The 21,226-nt window shown below is 39.9% G+C and overlaps 1 protein-coding gene across 4 annotated transcripts in view; it reads right to left on the minus strand.

The window, feature by feature from the left end:
- LOC132875628 (flotillin-2a) overlaps positions 1-21,226 on the minus strand; it is a 64,804-nt gene that overhangs the window by 28,892 nt on the left and 14,686 nt on the right. For 2 of the 4 annotated variants that reach the window (XM_060912550.1, XM_060912549.1), the window contains exon 2: positions 9,101-9,182. In XM_060912550.1, coding sequence (XP_060768533.1) covers positions 9,101-9,139 — 39 coding nt within the window. In that variant the 5' untranslated portion in view covers positions 9,140-9,182. Of the gene's footprint in view, positions 1-9,100; positions 9,183-15,920; positions 16,314-21,226 lie in introns of those variants that run through there. The other 2 variants (XM_060912547.1, XM_060912551.1) reach the window with 2 other exon arrangements.

Raw genomic sequence — 21,226 nt, forward strand, 5'->3', positions numbered from 1 at the left:
AATCCCAGCAAATGCGTTTCAGCCAAAGATGAGTCTGAACACAGAGCAAGGCAGGTTAGCATGTTGCACACAGAGGATGACATTTAGAGAACAGAAACCAAACATCATAAACTTAGGAACAGTAATCATTTCAGTCAACATCTGATAAAAACATCTCAGATACATTAACAAAAAAAAAAAAAAAAAAGGCAGATCAAGTTGGCATCAGAATGATGTGAAAAGAATACTTAAAACTTGAAGCCGGATATTTAAAATATATTTCAATATAACAGACTAAAATCAAATCACTGTCCTCATGTAACCCTCTGGGGTCTGAGGGTGTTTTCTGGCATTCAAATTATTTTGGCATGTTCTGATGTCATGTCATCAATTTCAACAAATCTAAGCTGCATTTTCAAAAAGTCATACTTTTTTTGTATTCAGCACAAGTTCAGCTACAATAATATCTCTCTAGCATAAAGGGAAAAAAAAACAAATCAAGATGTTGTAAAAAGCAGTTTTAGAATAGTGTTGGAATGTGTGTGTGTGTGGGGGGGGGGGGGGGACGACAAAAAACAAATCCATGACCTTACCCATTTTGTCGAAGCGTTTTGATCACTTAAGGTGATTCTGTTCAGTCTTAGGAATGGATCAAGCGCAAAAACATAAATCTGCTCCATTGATTTGGACAATTAACTGGCCATAAAAAAATTTGTCCCCTATTGTTTTACGATAAAGAGTTGGCAGTAGGTGGGATATTCAATCAGAAGGGTAAAAATTTCCATTTCATTCAACGAGAAGAGTGAAAACCCCTCCCACAGCCATCTCTTAATCCCATCAGGTCAAGTCAGGTTTTTTCACACATTCCAGCACAGTTCTAAAACTGCTTTTTAAAACATCATTTGTCTGGTATTTGACTATTTTAGTATTTGACTTTTCAGTGCATCTTGAAATTAACTCTTGTACAATTTAACTCAGTTCAGAGCCACAACCAACTCTGTAATTTTGCTCTCACTCCACATTTTACTCTCTAAACTGAAAATAGAGCAAAATTGAACTATTTTTGAGGAAAATAGTTAATTTTGGAAACTGGAAAAACTGCTGGGTTTTTTCCCCCCGTGTATGCACTATAGCACACACAGCAACTGATATGCTCATAAGTAAGAGGAGAAATATTTACACTTACTCAAATTGCTCTTCAGCTGGATTGAGTCCAAGTTTAAAAAAAAAAAAAAAAAAAAACACCGCTCAGTGTTGCAGTTCTCAAGACTGAATTGAATCGCTGTCCTGAATCATCCGAAGCACATAAAATCCGTGTGCCATCTCGCGACAAGATTTACCTCCAAATAGCCTAAACTTTGGCTGACAGATTTTCTCTTGTTTACAGTGGGCGTCGTTCCCACCGCAAAAGAAAAACCAATCGAAACCAAACGAGTGAAAAAGGAGATTAATCATGTGAATAGTCTTTTACGAATGCGTAATTGCGTGCTCAGACACCAGTGTGACTGAGTAAGGTGACAAGTTTTATGTTTCATCTAATTTAGGTAATTAAAAAAATATATTATTTGGCAGTGGGCACAAAGTGTAAAGTTTGTCAATCTGTTTATCATGCCTGTATGATAAAAATTCATGAAAATATTTATCTAAATACATGACTTACTCATTCTAAACCTGCTGAGGTTTGCCGGCGAAGCTCTCGACCCCAGAGGGTTTATTTAAAAAGGGGGGGGGGGGGGGGGGGGGGGGGCAGCATACTTGAGAGTGTGATTAATGTAGCATTAGTTTGTTTCTTTCCTCAACATTTCACCAAATGAGTAGAACTGGGATGCTGGCTGAATTGTTTGAATGTAATGGAGCTGAACTTCATAAGACCTTGGAACAAAATTGATATTGTTTGTTTTTCCAGAGAGAGAGAGAGAGAGAGAGAGAGAGAGAGAGAGAGAGAGAGAGAGAGAGAGAGAGAAGCTGATCTAATGAGAAAACTGTGTATACGCATATGCAGGATACACCATTTGTGGGCCCCTAGTTGGGTCTTCATGAACCAACAGATGCGTTATTTACCCTTAAACACTGCCACGTAGTACAGCATTTCCATAACATGGGGGGGGGGGGGGGGGGGGGGGGGGCGGCGGCGGCGCACAACCCCAGCTTTCTGCCTGAATAATGCTTCTGCTTACAGAGGCGGCCGGACTACAGCATGCAACTTGATACCTTCGAACAATTATATCAGCACTCACTAGTCTGACAAAAAAAAAAAAAAAACACCTCAGACAGTAATACTGTAAAATAGTCCTATTAATAGGTCTAAAGCTACATTAAGTATAGGTTGACGTCCTATTAACGATGTTACATTAAGTATAGGTCTGCAAACTAGCAAAAATAATTAAAATCACATTATTTCTGTCCAATTAATTGTGATGTTCGCAAATGATTAAACATTTTTACATTTGTACCTTTCCACCATCATACAACAGATACCAATGAAGGCCAACACTTGCTTTCTCCAAGTCACCTGAAGCCACCAACTGGAAGAAAGCACTCTCTGCCTCCTTGTGCTCATAGATGCCCATGATTAGCTACTGTTGCTGTGAAGGATATCGGAGAGAGACCATGCTATCTCTACTACTTGAGATCATGGCCAGTTTTACTCCCTTAAACTCCTGGCCACAGATTAGATTAGATTAGACCTCGTCATTGTGCAGAGTACAGGTACAAAGCCAAATGAAATGCAAATGGCTGTGGCACGATCGGGATTCAAATCCACGACCTCCGGACGATCGGGCGAACACTTTTCTGTTGCACCACCTTGATTGGAGCAAACAGAATGAACATAAGAACAGATCAGTGTCTGGTTCATTAAACTGAGAAACTCCTGCACTCAACAATTGAGATGCTGAGTGCGACTGATCATTCATTCAGTTGTGTTGTAACAACCTTCCAACTACGAACACATCACAATACAGATAGAAATGGGACTTTTGGCCAATTATTTTTTAGATTGTTGGATTAATTGCAATTATAACATCTCTTCTCAGAGATGATTCACCTCATTTTCCATGACAACAAAGTGAGACATCTTTGCTTGGTTTGTAGTGGAACTTCTGGTGCGACTGCTGATCCACTGATTCAGGTTAAGACCACAGCGATAAGAGGGTGTCACGATAGTTGGAAGAATTGTTGTGTTGTGGAGCACATACAATTTTTAATCCACCGCCTTCCAAAGAAGAGGCTGAAAGTGTTAAATTTAAACATCCACACAAACTAAAGACGAACATGGCAGATTCTACCGTAACTGGATCCATTAATCACTTGCCCACAAAATAAGAAATTTTTCTTGTCCTTTTTTCCTTGAGGTAATATTTTCAAGACTGAAAATATGGTATTTGGTCTTCTAAAACAGCACGTCATTTAAAAATACACGGAGTACATCAATAAAAGATTTTTAAAGGAACAGTCCACCGTATTTCCATAATGAAATATGCTCTTATCTGAATTGAGACGAGCTGCTCCGTACCTATCCGAGCTTTGCGCGACCTCCCAGTCAGTCAGACGCAGTCAGACGCGCGGTCACTCCTGTTAGCAATGTAGCTAGGCTCAGCATGGCCAATGGTATTAGATGCGACCAAACTCTTCCGCGTTTTTCCTGTTTACATAGGTTTATATGACCAGTGATATGAAACAAGTTCAGTTACACAAATTGAAACGTAGCGATGACAGGCGTACTAACACCTTCTGTGCGCTTCGGCAGCGCATTGATATCTCAGCTCCGTATCAATGCGCTGCCGAAGCGCGCAGAAGGTGTTAGTACACCTGTCATTATAGTGCGGACTTTCCATAGCATAGAAAATCGCTACGTTTAAATTTGTGTAACTGAACTTGTTTCATATCACTGGTCATATAAACCTATGTAAACAGGAAAAACACGGAAGAGTTTGGTCGCATCTAACTACAGCCCCAAAAAATACCATTGGCCATGCTGAGCCTAGCTACATTGCTAACAGGAGTGACAGCGCGTCTGACTGCGTCTGACTGACTGGGAGGTCGCGCAAAGCTCGGAGAGGTACGGAGCAGCTCGTCTCAATTCAGATAAGAGCATATTTCATTATGGAAGTACGGTGGACTGTTCCTTTAAAGAATAAAGTTCTATTTCTTTGACATATCTGACAGACATAACTCCCATTTTAAAAATTACTTTCATTATCCCTGTTGCTATCGTCAGTGAATTTCTGTCAGATGACCTGACGATAGACTCAGCCATTATGGATCTTTCGTAGTTATCGTGTGGAAGCAGGCTTTATCATTTTTGGGTGTCAACAGATAGAGTTGAAATAGATTAACAGCGAAAAAACTATTTCGTTCATGAGAGAAGCCCACAGTTATTTTTAAAAAATGCCATCGTCAGTCTGTCAGTCTAATGCACCTGACGACAGCAAAAGTGTCATCTAGAGTGTCTGTCAGAATATGATGGTAGACGTTAGTTTGTCTGTCAGATTTTGATGATAGAAACCGATGTGTTTCTATTGTCATTTAGCATGTCTGTCATGTCAGGCTTTTATTAATTAGTTACCAGGACTACTGTCCTAAAATTTACTGTGAATGTCCAAGACCCCAAGCACTACTAGAAAAACTTAATAGAATGATCAAAATAATCAATTCAGCAATTTAAGGAGATGGGACTTAACTGGCCTCTTATGGTAGAATCTGCCACATGTTAGCTTAAGAGGTAGCTAGTTAGCTAGCTAATATTAAATGGCTTCTTGGAATGTTTAGTTAGTTAGCATAGCTACTTTATGATCAGTGTTCACAGCAGTAGCCTACTTCTGACGATTTTTAAAAGCTAGACGGCCTTTCAATTTCATAAAAAAAAAAAAAAAAAAAAAAAAAAATCGGTGAAATTTAGTTACCTCTGAAATTTGGTCATTGTGATGCATGTTTATTTTGTGAGATATTACAGAAATATCAGGCCATTCTGTGGCTGGGAAGTTATTTAATTTGAGGGGATTCCCTCACAAATAACGTGCATGAAATCGCTCGCTTCGCGCAGTCGAGCAGACAGAGGAAGTCCGTGTGCGCATGTGCAGGTTTACCTTCTTCTTTTGGGTTTTATGGCAGCTGGCATCCACAGTGTTGCATTACTGCCATCTACAGGTTTACCTTTGACAGTGCACTGACAGTTCCATTATTCTGTCGCTAAACGAACAGCTGATCACCGATATTTATTAGTTTGGTCCTGCATTTCCTTTCCTTCGTATACAACATGACGTCTTTTCTTCTCGCTTTCCGTTACCGTAGTTGGTCTTTCACGTTTCATTCGCACACTCACGTCGGCTATTTTTCTCTCCTGTTTCAAATATGTATCCCACAATGCCTTGCGTGAACAGGGAAAGCCCACCACGTAATGCATGACATAGCATCTTGAATTGGGTCATGGTGAAGCAGGAAAAAATAGCAGAGAATTTAGGGCCATGTGGCTCTAAATTCATTAATTGTTCCATTTATAATAATAATAATAATAATAAAAAAAATCGGAAATCTGTGATTCAAATTCAGTAGCTTTCGGTCCACTAAACAAAAATAATTGGGTGTCGGGGAAAATTTGTTTTATGATCTACACTTGAAAAATCTGAAAGGCAGTGGTCAGTGTACTTTTTCGTTCATTCATTATTCTATTTTGGAAGTCACACGAGAAATGAAAAAGGAATCGTTTATGAATTTTTACACTTGTGTATGACTTGTGAAATGGAATCCAGAGCCATGTTTTGATGTATTTTTAGTTATTGAAAATGAGTCATTGAACAGCAGAAAAAGGGAAAAAGCAATTTTGAAAAATGCTGTTCTGAATTGCGCTTTAGTTTATTTAGAACTTAGGTTTTGGGTGACCTGGAAGCCTAAGCTTGTGGGCGGGTTGGGAGCGTTATGGTTTGTTTATTCTCATCCGCATGACATGGCGTCTTTGGAGGCATATTCCGACTTAATTTGCGAAATGTTGCGAAGGCACGCTACGCATGCAGATACTTCACAGCACCTCAAAGACATTGGCGCAGGACATGGCTGTTCTGTTATGAGTGTACGTGTTGACATGTCTTCTTCACGTAGATTCACCCATTTAGGGCCTTTGAAGAGCATGTACTGCATAGCATCCATGATCTCGCTGGAGGTCGATCTATCGTCGTCGTCGTGTGTTGTAAGTGAGACATGAGTGAGCACGAGCCAGGCGGTGTAATTTACTTCCGGGTGAAATATAGGATCAGTCAAATGAAATTCAATAAAGGAATAAATGAATATTACAAAATAAGAAAACGATCAGAAATGTTGTCCACTTTTCTAATACTACTATTTGATGATGGCAATACATTTCAAAAACAAAATAGAGCCATTTCTGCTTGTATTGTTTTAAATAAAACACTAAGCTGCACCCTTTTTTAAATTTCATCTTTCATTCCAAAATAGAATAATGAATGAACGAAAAAGTACACGGACCGGCAGTCTACCTTTAATGAACTACTTTCAAAAATAAAAGAAATATTAAAATAGAAATATTAAAATAACTCTTTAAATGGGTAATGCGAGAGAAAACCTGTCTGACGGTCACTGAACTGTGCATGTCATTATAATGTTACCCCTCCCATTTGCTTCTCAAAAAAAAAAACAAAAAAAAAAAACAAAACATACACAGGAGAAAATAGCCAGCTTCTACTTTCTGCAGAGAATGTTATAGCAGAAAGGTACGAGGCAACGCTAACCAACGTCATATGAAGTTGGCAGACAACAGATAAACTCACAGGATTATGTGAGGGCAAGTCTGTCCGACTGTCACATGAACATAACTGCGCACATCAACGTAATGATTCCCCATAAGTTATAACACAAAGGCGGAAGAAAAACTCGGAAATGTGGGCATACTAAAGTAGTAATGAAACCAGATAAATATTTATATCACTGGTTTATGTGCACTCATACCCAGTACGTTATCTGAAAATGAAAGCTCCACCTACTTGGCGTAATCAGATTAATTAAAGAAATATTAGCCCTGATCCAACAGAGGAAAGGATGGCCCAATAGGTTTGTCTTTTGCAATCATTTACAGATGTACACAGATAATTATGGAAATTTAACCTCCTGTACAGATACAGTGGTGCTTGAAAGTTTGTGAACCCTTTATAATTTTCTATATTTCTGCATAAATATGACCTAAAACATCATCATCAGATTTTCACACAAGTCCTAAAAGTAGATAAAGAGAACCCAGTTAAACAAACGAAACAAAAATATTATACTTGGTCATTTATTTATTGAGGAAAATGATCCAATATTACATTTCTGTGAGTGGCAAAAGTATGTGAACCTCTAGGATTAGCAGTTAATTTGAAGGTGAAATTAGAGTCAGGTGTTTTCAATCAATGGGATGACAATCAGGTGTGAGTGGGCACCCTGTTTTATTTAAAGAACAGGGATCTATCAAAGTATGATCTGCACAACACATGTTTGTGGAAGTGTATCATGGCATGAACGAAGGAGATTTCTGAGGACCTCAGAAAAAGCGTTGTTGACGCTCATCAGGCTGGAAAAGGTTACAAAACCATCTCTAAAGAGTTTGGACTCCACCAATCCACAGTCAGACAGATTGTGTACAAATGGAGGAAATTCAAGACCATTGTTACCCTCCCCAGGAGTGGTCGACCAACAAAGATCACTCCAAGAGCAAGGCGTGTAATAGTCGGCGAGGTCACAAAGGACCCCAGGGTAACTTCTAAGCAACTGAAGGCCTCTCTCACATTGGCTAATGTTAATGTTCATGAGTCCACCATCAGGAGAACACTGAACAACAATGGTGTTCATGGCAGGGTTGCAAGGAGAAAGCCACTGCTCTCCAAAAAGAACATTGCTGCTCGTCTGCAGTTTGCTAAAGATCACGTGGACAAGCCAGAAGGCTACGGGAAAAATGTTTTGTGGACGGTTGAGACCAGAGTAGAACTTTTTGATTTAAATGAGAAGCGTTATGTTTGGAGAAAGGAAAACACTGCATTCCAGCATAAGAACCTTATCCCATCTGTGAAACATGGTGGTGGTAGTAGTATGATGGTTTGGGCCTGTTTTGCTACATCTGGGCCAGGACGGCTTGCTATCATTGATGGAACAATGAATTCTGAATTATACCAGCGAATTCTAAAGGAAAATGTCAGGACATCTGTCCATGAACTGAATCTCAAGAGAAGGTGGGTCATGCAGCAAGACAACGACCCTAAGCACACAAGTCATTCTACCAAAGAATGGTTAAAGAAGAATAAAGTTAATGTTTTGGAACGGCCAAGTCAAAGTCCTGACCTTAATCCAATCGAAATGTTGTGGAAGGACCTGAAGCGAGCAGTTCATGTGAGGAAACCCACCAACATCCCAGAGTTGAAGCTGTTCTGTATGGAGGAATGGGCTAAAATTCCTCCAAGCCGGTGTGCAGGACTGATCAACAGTTACCGGAAACGTTTAGTTGCAGTTATTGCTGCACAAGGGGGTCACACCAGATACTGAAAGCAAAGGTTCACATACTTTTGCCACTCACAAATATGTAATATTGGATCATTTTCCTCAATAAATAAGTGACCAAGTATAATATTTTTGTCTCATTTGTTTAACTGGGTTCTCTTTATCTACTTTTAGGACTTGTGTGAAAATCTGATGATGTTTTAGGTCATATTTATGCAGAAATATAGAAAATTCTGAAGGGTTCACAAACTTTCAAGCACCACTGTAGCTACAGTATATGAACTATTTATGGCTATTTTAATTTACTCATTTCAGAGAATTCACTTCTATGCTGTACTTTTAAGGTTTTCATTTGATTCATCCTCATAACGTTCCACTGCATCAGAAACAAAGTGCCTACTTCGGTTTTCATTGCAGCTACAGCACGTAATCCTAGTTTACGACTTTCATCAATATAATGTAGTATAAACTTCAAGGAAATTAATCGCTGATGTCCAGGAAGCTCCATAAAAATGAGCAAGCGGCATCATACGAGACGTGACTGAAAGCATTAGGGCATGTCCATGCAGGAGTTAAACAGAAGATACAAAAAGGAAGATAAAACACATATAAAAAGAGGAAATACTAACAGATAACTTACTTTTGGATGTCTGTGAGAAGCCACCACGCCCACACCCATCCTCCAACTGTGTAGTTCTTTTTATCAGATCCACAACAACCACCTACAGGAACACATCAGGGACAAAATCAAATAAACCTGAAATTAATTATTCAAAAAAAAAAAACCTCCAGAAAATCATGCATGCTGAGAACAATACAGATAGTCGTGTTGTTTTCAAATGAATTCAGACGACATTTCTGGGTAAAGAAATCTCAAACAGTTGAAACCAAAGAATTATTCAGAATATTAACCACACACTGCCTAGTTCCCTACTGAAACACGGATTTTAGGTTTGCACCAGGCATGTGAGCATGTTAAAAAGGACAGTGTGAAGTATACATGGTGTTATTACACATACAGGAAGGACACTTTTACAATGGAATAAAAATATGTTCTATTCCCTTCTAGCGGATTTCATTCATTTGGTTTGATAGCATGCAACATTGTTAGCATATCGCTTATCATGCGTGTATTACGTCACTCTAGATCAGAAATCAGCATTGGATATTGGTAAGTAACCCCCCGCTCTTAACTTTTTGTAAAATCAATAATTGTTCCATCGAATGTGTCTGGATAATAATAATAATGGCTTTTTTTCATGGTATATCTGATAAATTCCATTCAGCTATCATGATATTGAACTCATCTTCGACTCGTTCAATATCATGCTAGCTGAATAGAATACATCTCTGATATACCACTCAACGCCAGCCAATATTATTTAAATATGTATATAGGTTAATGCGCAGGAAAGCCTCAAGCACTGCAACCTCATTCAAGGTTCTCGGAGCTTCCCACCTTCTTACTGGCATGTTTTCTCACAACATCTAGACCACATCCAAGTGTTAAAGTCTCCAAAGATCATGTCTCACCACGAGTAAAACCACAAATGTGCAAAAATATGAAGCACTGTTCATGCACAGTGAGAATGCAGCTGCCTGCAGACAATGCCTTCAAACTTTCACTGTTTGTGGAGACATGGGCTGGTGTACAAGGTCACAGGTTTCAAGCCTGTTTACGATCATGTTAAAATATTGCTAAGGGGTGGGCCACACATCATGATTAGGGATGGCGAAAACTTAAAAAAAGAAAATCTTGACTGACCACCGAGCCTCATTAGCCGGTTAACCTACGAGTTTAAACAGGGATGCAAACGGCGCACCTTTTTCACGGCTCGTGCAGATCCGATTTTTTTTTTGGGGGGGGGGGGGGGGGGGGAAGCGGTTGGATTGTCTGAATAATTTAATCAGAGTAAATTCTGTATTAAAATTACTACATAAGCAAATGCCGTTACAGTCCATGAAAAAGCCGTGAAAAAGTCGGCATCTGCGCCTTTAGTTTGTGTGGAGAGATACGATCTGCAATAACATGTATTGTTGGCTACAGAGCGAAACATACTTTCAGAATGCACTGGCCAAGGCAGGACTAAACTCGATGTGCCTTCTAATAATAATTAAAAAAAAAAAAAAAACAGAATAGTAATTTGTAAGCTAAAAAGCCTGTGTCTACACTTTTTTTCTTTCGCTGAGTGGCAGCTGTGTTCAACTGGGGCGGGACATGACTGAATGGGTGTTTCTGATTTGTCAGCTGTCTTTAACTGGGGCGGGAGGGCGGGACATGACTGAATGGGTGTTTCTGATTTGTCAGCTGTCTTTAACTGGGGCGGGACATGACTGAATGGGTGTTTCTGATTTGTCAACTGTCGTCCTTACACCGCATGGCATGGCCCAAGCGTTTACAACACAGAATTCCAGGTTCTCCGCTCCAAAACGATTGATTTTTTTTTTTCACCGACAACCAAAAAAAAGTTAACCGGTTGACGTTGATTCGGTCAACCACCGGTCAAACAGTCATCGGTTAACATCCCTAATCATGATATAGGTTTGCTTACAAGCTCCATGCAATACAGTAGGGTCGCATTTAAAAAATAAATAAAGAAGCAAATGGTTTGATGATTTGCATAAGGTTAACAAAAACCGTTATTAAAAATTGCATTGTAAAAATTTAAAATGATGGTTGAATGATTTACAATTTTTATACATTAAACATTTGTATTCATTATATTATATGGAAAATATGAAAATTAAAATTCAGCACAAAATTAACATTAAATCCACTGCTAACATTGAGAACAAATAAATCTAACTCTTACATTTCCAAAAAACACAAGACTCAGCTGCACACTGAAGCTTTTCCCTGCGAGCTAGTGACTTTGTAATTTTTCCAACCCACTGCATTCGACGTTTGTTTACTCAAAGGTGAGATAAATGGAAAGCTGTCGTAGTGAGGATAACTAAATCATCATAATAGCAAGTAAGTGCTTTGCCTGAGATCTGATCATCAGTGCTCACCTAACAGCACTGAACGTGTAACAATTTGCACGAACACACAGTTACTTGTGTGTCTGCATGATCTGGACAATGAAAGTATATTCTTTGTTGGCAATCACGTGACTTTTTGCCTCCAGTTTCCAAGTGACGGGCAACAATCAAAGATGGTGTCCAAGCCACGTACACATCCATCGTTTTGTGGAAAACATTCTACATCTGACTATGTTAATGGACTAGAACGGAGATATCAAGCAAAAAAAAAAAAACCACACAACCCACATTTATGTGATGGATTGGACCTCTACAGCTTAAAAGAGACGGACTTTAAGTGATTTCAACAACTTTCCAAACAGTGTTTCTGGACATTTCCGATTATCTGGTAGTCCAAGCATCGTTTTACACAAAGAATCAAATGAAAGCTTTCCAAAGTCTTGAAGCCGATAACTTTTTCATTTGCGGCTGGGTTCATGACGTTGGAATACGACTTCTAAAGGACAATAATCGTCTTGTTTTCGCGAGGGTGAGTAACGCAAGCCGAAATGTAGTACGCAATTCAAGTCAGAGCTGCTGTAGGTACTTTTGCAATGAGAACTTACATTTTATTTCAAACATGGCTCAGACTTATGACTCAACATCATTTCTCTTGCTTGGACAACCTGAAAAAATGTGTTCCCAACCGAGCTTCGATCAAGGCTGACCGACAAACTAGTTTCATCATCAACAGAGCTTCGATCGAGGCCGACCGACAAACTAATCATCATCATCATCATCATCAACGGAGCTTCGATCGAGGGCGACCGACAAACTAGTTATCATCAACGGAGCTTCGATCGAGGGCGACCGACAAACTAGCTATCATCATCAACGGCGCTTCAATCGAGGCCGACCGACAAACTACTTTTATCATCAACCGAACTTCAATCGAGGCCGACCGACAAACTACTTTCATCAACCACCGAGTTTCGATCAAGGCCGACCTACAAACTAGTTATCATCAACGGTTTGTTTTACGAAATCCAAAACATAAGAAAACTCCTTTGACGTTAGAAGTTTTGATTTGAGATGCACACGGTTGATGTATGTACCTTTAACAAAATGATCACCGCAAACACGAGCATGTGGACTCTATTCCTTTCGAACATGGTGGAAGGTCTGCGAGCCATTTTTGAGATATTTTTCGTTCTTTCTCCCTTGTGCATGACTTCTTTTGGTATCCTGTAATACATTTTTGTCTTTTTCTCGATTATTCCCAATCTGGAATATTTAGAGGCGAAACACAAGAAACTACTGCAGAGCGACTGGAAACAAATAAAAAGCCTGACGATCAGCTGGAAATCTGAATGCACAATGAGGCGACTCACTACCGGAAGTGATGTCTATTGCAAACAAAGAATTGTGTTGGCGACACATGAATACTAGCCCTCCACTAATTAGTGATAAAATGTACAGCCCTGATCATGACTCCGACTACAGTTTGAACTCCAGGCAATCGCAGTCAGGTTAGGGAACTCAACATGCACAGTGATTGTCATGTGAGAGTTTGACGCAATCAACCAACCAACCACCCAAAAGACTTTTTTTTTTTTTTAAATGCTGTCAGAACTCAAAGTGTCTCAAATTCAATGTCATCCAAATTTTCTTTAATCAATCAGATTCCTGCAACCATCAGAAAGCTTTCTTCGTCACTGTTCAAGTTAGATGAATGTTGTTATTTGAAGTTGCTGCATTAAGCTGGTGGTATACTTCAAACAAAAAAAGATGTTCGGACACAAGAGATCTGAGGCCAAAAAAGGGGGCATTTTAGTCCACTGCAGCAGGCACGAGCTGTGAAACAGAACACTGTTTCTGTTCCGAGACCTTCCCCTATTAGGAATTAGGCAAAATATCTAAACATCACATGGTTGCTCGAGTCGCTACAAGGAGACCATTTGAAGCATGTGAGCAGCTTTTAATGCAGACGCATTTGCAATTTCACAAAATTAGGACCTGTTGCATACAGAATCACGACGAGTGTTTACAAGCAGCAAAAAACAAACCCAATACTCAACACACCTCAACCTCAACCCTCTATCCTGAATTTTACCCTCTAACCACATGGCTGCAGTGTTCAAAATGCACTATATTTTTTTAAAACTTGCAAATACAGCAAAACAACAAGGCAATACCAAGAGTGTGTTTTATTTTGTAGTTTGAAGCATCGCGGCAGCTTAACGTAGATCCAAGACGAGTTTTGCAAATTAGTAATTGTTAAACATTAGGACTTGTGTCATTCTCAGTCATATAGAACATTTACACAATTCACTAGTCTATACACAACTTACCAACTTCATTTATTTGAGCATATTAAACAGAACAAGCTGCATACTTGCTGTGTTTGTCATTAAAACACGCACAAGTACCAGCTCCAATCATTTTATATGAACACACAAATGGTGAACCAAACCCCTGTGACGCACCCCATATGATAACAAAAGTGTTTCGATTACTCTGTGCATGCTAAAACATCTGTGCTTCATTATTTCCAAAGTTATTAACTTTAACAGCGTGCTGGGTGACGTTATGTCATTAAAACATTTACCGGTTAATTTATCTCAAACTAAATTCATTATTTTGCATGTGCAAATGATGCATAAGTGAATCAAAATATTTTTATTCATGTTATCATATGGGGTACCAACTAAAGCCGGCGCAGAGACGGCACGGCCAAGAAGGAGAAAAAAAAAAAAAAAAAAAGTGTTTGAAATCCAGACAGTGTGACAGTGTGTGTGTGTATATATATATATATATATATATATATATATATATATATATATATATATGAACATGCGCCCGTTCCCAGCCTGCGAGTTAATTGTTACGCATCCGTCCTGGGTTGCGTCCCAGGTTCTATCCTGAGTGTCATTAATCAAAGGTTAAACTGTGTTGACTCTCTTGGTGTGAACTGACAAAAGAAGGGTTGAACATTAGTCAGATAACTCTGGTGTAACCCTATATGAAAGAGGCACATCTCTCTCTCTCTCTCTCTCTCACACACACACACACACACACACACACACACACTTTTCCAAAAGAGACATTCTCAGCTGTCTGAGTGCTAATGACATGAGGCCACACAGACACTCACAGACAAGTACCGGTTTGACGTGGTGCAACACTATCTTACCATCAAAATAAATCTCTTTTTCTGCATGCCAGCCTGAAGAAAGTGATGCACAAGGACACGCAGACGATTACAAAACAGCTCTAACTGCAAATGCAATACTGTAACTGCCTTCAGGAAATTAACACAATTATACCTCCATTTTTCTACCCTACTAACAATAAAGCAAGAAAAAAAAAAAATATATGTTGCACACCTACTGTGAGGAACTTTATTAATCCCCAAGGGGGAAATTGATCCTTGCATACTGTATATGCAAGGATCAAGTCTCATTATCTGTAGCCGCTTTATCCTGTTCTACAGGGTCGCAGGCAAGCTGGAGCCTATCCCAGCTGACTACGGGCGAAAGGCGGGGTACACCCTGGACAAGTCGCCAGGTCATCACAGGGCTGACACATAGACACAGACAACCATTCACACTCACACCTACGGTCAATTTAGAGTCACTAGTTAACCTAACCTGCATGTCTTTGGACTGTGGAGGAAACCGGAGCACCCGGAGGAAACCCACGCGGACACGGGGAGAACATGCAAACTCCGCACAGAAAGGCCCTCGCCGGCCACGGGGCTCGAACCCGGACCTTCTTGCTGTGAGGCGACAGCGCTAACCACTACACCACCGTGCCGCCCTATGAATACTATAAATTAAATTTCATTGTCAAGGTACATTATACACACACACACACACACACACACAGTACTGTGCAAAAATCTTAGGCCCCCTATTCTTTTTTTTTTTTTTCCTTCATACAAACGTTGTTACTATTTTATGACTTCTACATTATCGAGTCAGTACAAAAACATTTTAGAGTCCCAAACGTTCGTTTTCCAGCACAAAATTAAAATGTTACAGGAAAAAACAAATAAAAAAATGTTTGTATCTGAGCAGCATATTACATAAGAGAGCACTTTTCAGATTAAAAAAAGAAGACATAATGAAGGCTACTGGGTTTTGGTGCAAAATTAACAAGTGAGTGAGACAGTCAAAGTGTCCGGAAGAACTGGTTCTGTAAGATGCTCAGTAAAACCTACAGCTCATTTCTTTATAAAACTGCACTCATTGTACCTGAGACTACTATATATATTTTTTTTTTGAAGGTGCCCTTCCACCAAAAACGTTTAATACTGGCTCTTTTTGAAATACCATAGTTCACTCCGAGTTGCATATGCATGCTGCATGTGAAAATGTAATTCTACTCTCATTCCCTGTATTAGCTTATGAAAGAAAATAGTCGGAAAAACGAGTGGATCAGAAAAAGCCCTACGGAGTTACGTCACTTCGAAAATTAGTATTCATGGCCTCGCCCACCTTGGCTTGCGACCGCCCATGGGAAGAAAGCGCGAGGAGAGAGACGTAATTCACCCCGAGGCACGGTGCTCCACATCAGTTTCGTTTTTAACGGCGGCTCCAGCCCGACTTTGCACGCTCGTAACTCAGGCAGGGGAGGTCCCAGCCTCCCCAGACTTGGCAGCCAGCGGCCTCTGCCCTCTCCCGAACGAACCAGCGCTGCCAGGACCCGTCAGCTCCCAGCCAGGGGACATTATTCCCCCCACACCCCCCGAGGTGAGCTCCGCTCCGTGCCTCGTGCCTTGATGAGAGCCACTGCCGCAGGGAGTATTCAATTAAATGAATGAATGACTCCCTCCCAGTCACACTCACACGCGCGCATGCGTGCGTTCTGGTTGGGGAGAGCTCCCGTCCTCTGCTCTCCCTCTCCTCTTATAGGGCGCGGTCACTGGGGAAGACATACAAACACACATTAATTCCGTCAGGTGCAGTGACTCCGCCCTCCATTCACAGACCGACGCTCGGCCATGCCCCCGCTGCCACATCTACATTGTTATTGGTCAAAACATTGATGTCGAGACCATAATAGCCAATTGAAACAGTTTTTACAAAGATACCCACATCCGCTTGTTCTGACCCACTGGAGGTAGCGTCACAGTGCTGTTAGCCAATCAGAGGCAACACATTTACATGTCATGAATATTGAGTAAGAGCTGAAATCCTGTCGTTCTCCCGCCACCCACTCCTCCACCAAACTAGAACAGCCTGAAAACAGGAGAACCACAGCATTTTTTTCACCAAAAACCGGCTCACAGGGCATTCATTCATACTAGAGACCACCGCACAATTAATGAAAAAACGATGCAAGGGAACCTTTAAAGCAAAGGGTCATCTCACACCAAATACTTCCCAGTCCTTCCCACACCATGTGGCGCATAGGGCAGTGCCGATCTCCGTTTCCATAGCCCTCGGCCTCTCGCCTATTACATAGCTTGGGTTACAGTGGGGGGGATAGTCCTCTGGTAACTGCGAGAGTTTGACTCCCCACTCGTATCTGTATTGCAGCGTGCCTTGCCAGACGGCAGCAGGTACTATTTTTATGATGGTCTTTGGTATGACCTGACCGTGAATAGAACTCAATCTCCTGATCGAGAGGCGGACATGCTAACCACCAGGCCAACTCGCGGTATCCATACCAAATACTGACTTTGATTTATTATGGCTTACTGCTGTTTACAGGATGTTTTTTTAAATGTTAAAACATTTCATTATTTTTAAGCCATTTTGGTCAACAGCATTTCTCTACATGTGCCCAAGACTTTTGCACAGTACTCTGTGTGGTTTGTTTCTTTATACATGCAAATCAAAGTGATCTTTATGAAAAAAACCTTAAGTGTCCGTCGTCTTTCAGAAGTCTGCACTGTAAATCCTTCTGAAATAAAAACAGAATATAAAAGGTGTTAAATCCTACAAAACGACTAAGCAGTATTTGACTTGGCCCATGAAATAGTTCCATCATTTATCAGCTGGTTGCCATCATTTCCACCTCACGATGTCCAACATTGCTCTGTGATGAGATAAGCACTCAACGCTATTCGCACACTTTTCAAGATTACTATTCTGGGCCATCTTTATGTATACTGTTTAAAATCATCCATCAATTTAATAAACACGATTTTCACACAAAGCTAATCATGTTAATTTTATCCACATTCACTGGATATGAGCAATCACGCGCTCTGATAGCCTAGTAGTAGAGCAGCCAATCAGCTCATATACCATTAGCAGAGAAAAACAAAATGATAGCGCGTGTTACTGGACCAACGGAGGATGAAATAAAAAAATACTCGAAAACAAAACTGCAAAAATACAAAAAGGAATGAAAGTATTTGATGGTAAGAACATATCTTTTTTGCAAGAATTATTATTGCATTTTTTACAAACTGCTACAGCCATTTCGCCGGTTTGTTTACATTCTAAGCGGAAATGATTGTCAGACATTTTGTATAAAGTTTTTATTTACCAAATTTGCAAAAAATAAAAAATGTTCCGTTTCTCAAAATTCAGTGAATGTGGATAGAATAAAACAGTTATTCCACTCAATCTCATTGTACATGGCTTATAGCCAAATCGGTACTGAGCGCCTCATCGGCTATCAGCTCACGTACGACTCGATTTCGTGGAATAACTTAAATATATACTGTATTTTAACAAAAACATTTATGCCTTAGTGCAGTCCGAGATGTACAAAATCTCAAAAGTCCTGAATATCTTGACATTCTAATTTCTATACACATTCTGTCTGTCTATGGAAATAGGAATACAAAAATTTAGACAAGAGTCACAAGTTTAATTAAGATGTAGAGAACAGAAAGGTTTAAATGCAGGGCAGAAGAAAGGTTTATAATAGAATTCATACAAATTCAATTCAAAGAAAAGATGTTACTGCACTCAATATCAATCATGTGTGTTTCTGATCTACAGGAGGATAGTGTGATATATAATGATTTTTATTGTCCATGTACAATATATTACACTGCCATGATATCCAGTAGAGGTGTGACGATTAGTCGATCCATTTCAATCCGCGATTCAAAAATCGATTAAAATTTCATGAATCACGATTCACTAACAATACCTAATTTCATCCTGATAACCCTAGATGCATAAATTGACAAACGGCATAATTTTGATATTAAAAATTCAATTCGGTATCCAGAGTTGTATGTGGGCGCAGTAGGGCTGTAACAATATGCGTATCGAAATCGCGATACGCAGAGCCACGATCTATGTCGCGATACAAGAAGGCAGAATCGCGGTACACCCTTTCAAACTTCTCCTCAGCCCAAAAACAGAGGCGCTTCCAAACTTCAATTTATGAATACTTTACTTTTTATTTAAATTACATTTTAAACTTACTTAAATTACTTTTATTTTTTTATATCTATTAGTAAGTCGTTTTTTCGCCGACCTGCGACAATCTTCTGCGAGTCACGCAACGTCCACACTCGCCACTGGCAGAGCATTCATTTCTTTTAAGCGGTCGCCATTCTGGTTGCGACGCGGGGAGCGAATCTGTAAACAAGCAGCTCACTGGCTGGCTAGGTGTGCCACAAGCCAATCACAATCACTTGACCGGAAAGGCATGCAGTGTTGCCAGGTTGGGCGGGTTTAGGTGCTTTTTGGCTGGTTTTGAACACATTTTGGGGTGGAAAACGTTAGCAATATCTGGCAACACTGAAGGCATGTCTGCTTGGGCGGAAGCCTTCTGCGGCAGTTACATTTTGACACGCGAGCAATGTTTCACCATAAAAATTCCGTAATTTCCATCTGTTTTCCGCGATCACAGAAAATCATTGGCCCTATGAGAGTGAGACAGTGAGAGAGCCACCCCCCCAAAAAAAAATCTTAACGGATTTACACGATTTGGAAAAATGACTTTTTCAGAACCGAAAAAAAAAACAGAGCTTCCGGCTCAACAGTATTATTTTGAGAAATAAAACAATCTTTGGATATACATTTGTTCATTTTTGCATACATATTACTCATTCTCTGCAGTGGTCTGAATTATTTGTTATTAAATAGTTAATGTAAGTAAGTAAATGTTAAGTCAAATTTACTACTTTAAAAAAACATTTAAAAAAAAAAAATCGTGGGTGTATCGAATCGTGGGTCAAAAATCACGATACGAATCGAATCGTGAGTTGGGTGTATCGTTACAGCCCTAGGGCGCAGCCATGTTTGTGGTTGCTATAGCGATCTTGCAAGATCACGCGTTGCTTTGTGAACATGGCGGAGGACTCGGAATTCCTGAAACCACCGGCTTTTAAAAGCCCAGTTTGGCGGCATTTCTTACAATCTCAGTGCCTGATGTCCTCTCTGGACAGTGAGTGTTGTGTCTCAAGAGATGGTGTTCACTTTAACACAAGTGACTGTATTTTTGTGTTTTAAAAGATTGAGACAAGTTAGGAAGTTTTCATTGCTTTTTTGTTAGCGTTTTGCGGTTTGAAAGTTAAAATGTGCCAAAAATGACTGAACTGTGGTATATTCATAGTTACGTTCAAAGTCAGTGGAGTGACTGGAGTCTGAATAAAGATGACAAAGGCAACATGACTTGTTTGTTTTTTATTGCTCTACATTTCTAGGCTGACAGTTAACAGAATATTGACAATGATTTGCATCAGTTATAAAACAGAGGACCAAAAAAAAAAAAAAAAAAAAAGTGAATCGTGATTCAAATCGAATCAAAAGGTCAAAATCGTGATTAGAATCATCACACCTCTAATATCCAGTGATGTTTATATACCGTGTATATAATTTTATCCGGACTGGCCAACTTTTACAAATGTTGTTTCGAAGCTCCATAATTTAACTCTGCAGAACAATAGTACGAGTTTATCACTCAACAGGCAGTACTCAAGGCAGCCTCCACCACAAACAAACCAGTCCTTCTGGTTACTAAGTTGCATGCCCGAAATACCTTAAAAATTCACTTCAAAACATACTGAAGAAAAACTACAGCCAGGTCCATAAGTATTCAGACAGCGAAAATGTTCATAATTTCCCCTTTGTACACCACCACAACGGATCTGAAACGAAGCCATCAGGATATAATTGAAAAAGTTGACTTCTAGATTTAATTCAAGGCAATAAACTCGATTTTCACAAGCTCAAAAGGTAATTCAGCACACAATCGATTATAAATAAGCATCATTTTTAATACCTGGATGCAAATCCTTTGCAATCCAAGACCACCTGATGTCTGAAACCCACGGACATCACCAAGCGCCGAGTTTCCTCCCTTCAGATGCTTTCCCAAGGCCTTTCCTGCCACTGCATTCAGTTGCTGCTTGTTTGTGGGTCTTGGTGCCTTCAGTTTTGTCTTCATTAAGTGAAAAGCATACTTAACTGGGTTGACTGACTCAGACCTTTAAGAACATTCCCGCTTTTAGTTGAAGCTCTTGGGCTGGTTTTGGGTCATTATTCAACTCCGAAGCGCCGCCATTTTAGTCTTGCAGCATTTGACTGAAGCTGAACAGAAAGTACAACTCCATACATTTCAGAATTCATCTTGCTACTTCTCTCTGCAGTCACGTCAACTAGAGGGGTACTAGGATAGAGCGCATACCTCCGCCAAGCCACATATTCAGATTTGCATCAAAATCTAATCAACTGTTAGATTGAAACCCATGACCCACCTTTCTTCAAAATTTCATCAAAACCTGTTCAGTACTTTTTGAGTCAGACTGGGAACAGACAAACAACAAACAGAGGCAAAAACATAACCTTCTCCAACAAAGTCAGCAGCGGTAATAAACAGCTATGAT

This window comes from Neoarius graeffei, chromosome 28 (assembly GCF_027579695.1).
Source record: "Neoarius graeffei isolate fNeoGra1 chromosome 28, fNeoGra1.pri, whole genome shotgun sequence".
Taxonomy (NCBI): domain Eukaryota; kingdom Metazoa; phylum Chordata; class Actinopteri; order Siluriformes; family Ariidae; genus Neoarius; species Neoarius graeffei.